At 43.2% G+C, this 1,837-nt stretch overlaps 1 protein-coding gene across 1 annotated transcript in view; it reads right to left on the reverse strand.

Annotated features, from left to right (window-relative positions):
• VIPR2 (vasoactive intestinal peptide receptor 2) overlaps window positions 1–1,837 on the reverse strand; it is a 136,387-nt gene that overhangs the window by 31,083 nt on the left and 103,467 nt on the right. The window contains exon 4 of the mRNA XM_019508164.1: window positions 309–406. Within this exon, the coding sequence (XP_019363709.1) occupies window positions 309–406 (98 nt within the window). The remainder of the gene's footprint in view (window positions 1–308; window positions 407–1,837) is intronic.

Raw genomic sequence — 1,837 nt, forward strand, 5'->3', positions numbered from 1 at the left:
TCTTCTCAAAGAGTTTCCCCAGGATTGAGGTAAGACTGGTGTTGATTTTGATCAATGAAGTTCTACATCATATGGACCCTGGCTAAACTTTTTTTTATAGAAGTGTTACTGTATGTGAATTTGTAAAGTGATTCAAGATCCCTCTAGTATGATTATCACTAACAGAATAATTAAATTATCATTGTAATATTATTTTTCACTATTTTTTAAGAAATAAAAAATAAAGAGCTATAGGATCATAGAAGAGACAAGAATTTTAAAGTATTTTCCTATTTTACCACTTAATTTTGTTTATGTAAAGTACTTACCTGAACACACAAAGAATTATACTCCCTGTTGTAAGAGCAATCAAAGATGCACTATGACCAAGGGTATAAATTATCTTCACGAGAATATAGAAATGAACCTGTGAAAAAAATATGGAAAAAATCACAAGTTATAAAGAGGCTGCTGGTATATATTACACACACATATGTATACAAAGGCCATCCTGGTGACTTAGTTATAAACATATTGATACAATGTAGTAAATTATATAACCTAATTTAGTTTGTGTGATAATTTTCACCATTTAAAGCATTCTAAAGCTGTCACTTTATACATGTGGGCAACTTAAAACGTTTTCAAAATGTTCACCTTATATTTAAAACACATATAATGGGGTTTAATTAAGGCAAACTGCAGTAGTGTGTCTCAGCCTACCTAGTTCACCTTTATTACACATACAGACAACCCCTGCTTAGCACTCTCAATTGGTTCCTGAAAAACTAAGTGTTAAGTAAAATGAGTCTTAAGCAAAACTGAAAGTATTTGACTATTCAAGATGACAACCACAATTGTTTTTAATGACCCAAGATGGCAACCATGAGTGTTATGATGAAACTCACTGAGCACTAAATGAAACCAGGCTGTCCGTGATACCAACTTTGTTGGCATCTGCTGTGCGGCACATAGGCTGCACCTCATAGTCAGAGACGCCTTGGAGGGGAACAAGGCTGCTGGTGATGGCGCCGCCACCACTAGCACTATGAGCCAGCCGATTTCAAATTGCAGAAAGGTGGCGGGCTACTTCCATTGCAGCATCAAGGGGGGCAAGATGCTGTGGGAGAAACAGGCAGAGCTGAGCATCCCGCAGCACAAAATCATGCAGGATTTGGAGACTCTGTGGAACTCTACACACCTGATGCTCAAAAGGCTGGTGGTGCAACAGAAGGCCATCCATGAGATGGCCTTGCTTGGGGAGATCGGGATCAGCGGCCCCCTGAATAGAGCTGAGTGGAGTACCATCTCCCAGATCCTGGTGGTCCTCAAACCCTTCCTCGAGGCCGCTGAGACGCTCAGCACTGGTGATGCCCTCCTTAGCCAGGTGATCCCCATAATGAGAGAACTGGAGTCAGTTAGTCTTACCTCGATCCTAGGCAAGCTGTTTGAGAAAATTATTCTGGCACACATCCATGAGGGGCCAGCAGGGGACTGCATGCTTAGGGGCAACCAACATGGGTTCATCAGTGGCAGGTCCTGTCAGACCAACCTGGTGGCCTTTTACAATCAGATCACCAGATCATTAGATGCAGGGGTAGCAGTGGACATAGTCTTCCTGGACTTCCGGAAGGCTTTCGACACTGTCTCTCACCCCATTCTCATTAAGAAAGTTGGAGACTGTGGTGTCAACACCCTCACAGTCAAATGGGTTGCCAACTGGCCGGAGGGCCACACCCAGAGGGTGGTAGTGGATGGGTCCTTCTCAACCTGGAAGGACATGGGCAGTGGGGTCCTGCAAGGCTCGGTCCTCGGGCCCGCACTGTTCAACATCTTCATCAGTGACTTGGATGAGGGA

The sequence above is a fragment of the Gavialis gangeticus genome, unplaced genomic scaffold, assembly GCF_001723915.1.
Source record: "Gavialis gangeticus isolate Ggan-Ray unplaced genomic scaffold, GavGan_comp1, whole genome shotgun sequence".
NCBI classification, from domain to species: domain Eukaryota; kingdom Metazoa; phylum Chordata; order Crocodylia; family Gavialidae; genus Gavialis; species Gavialis gangeticus.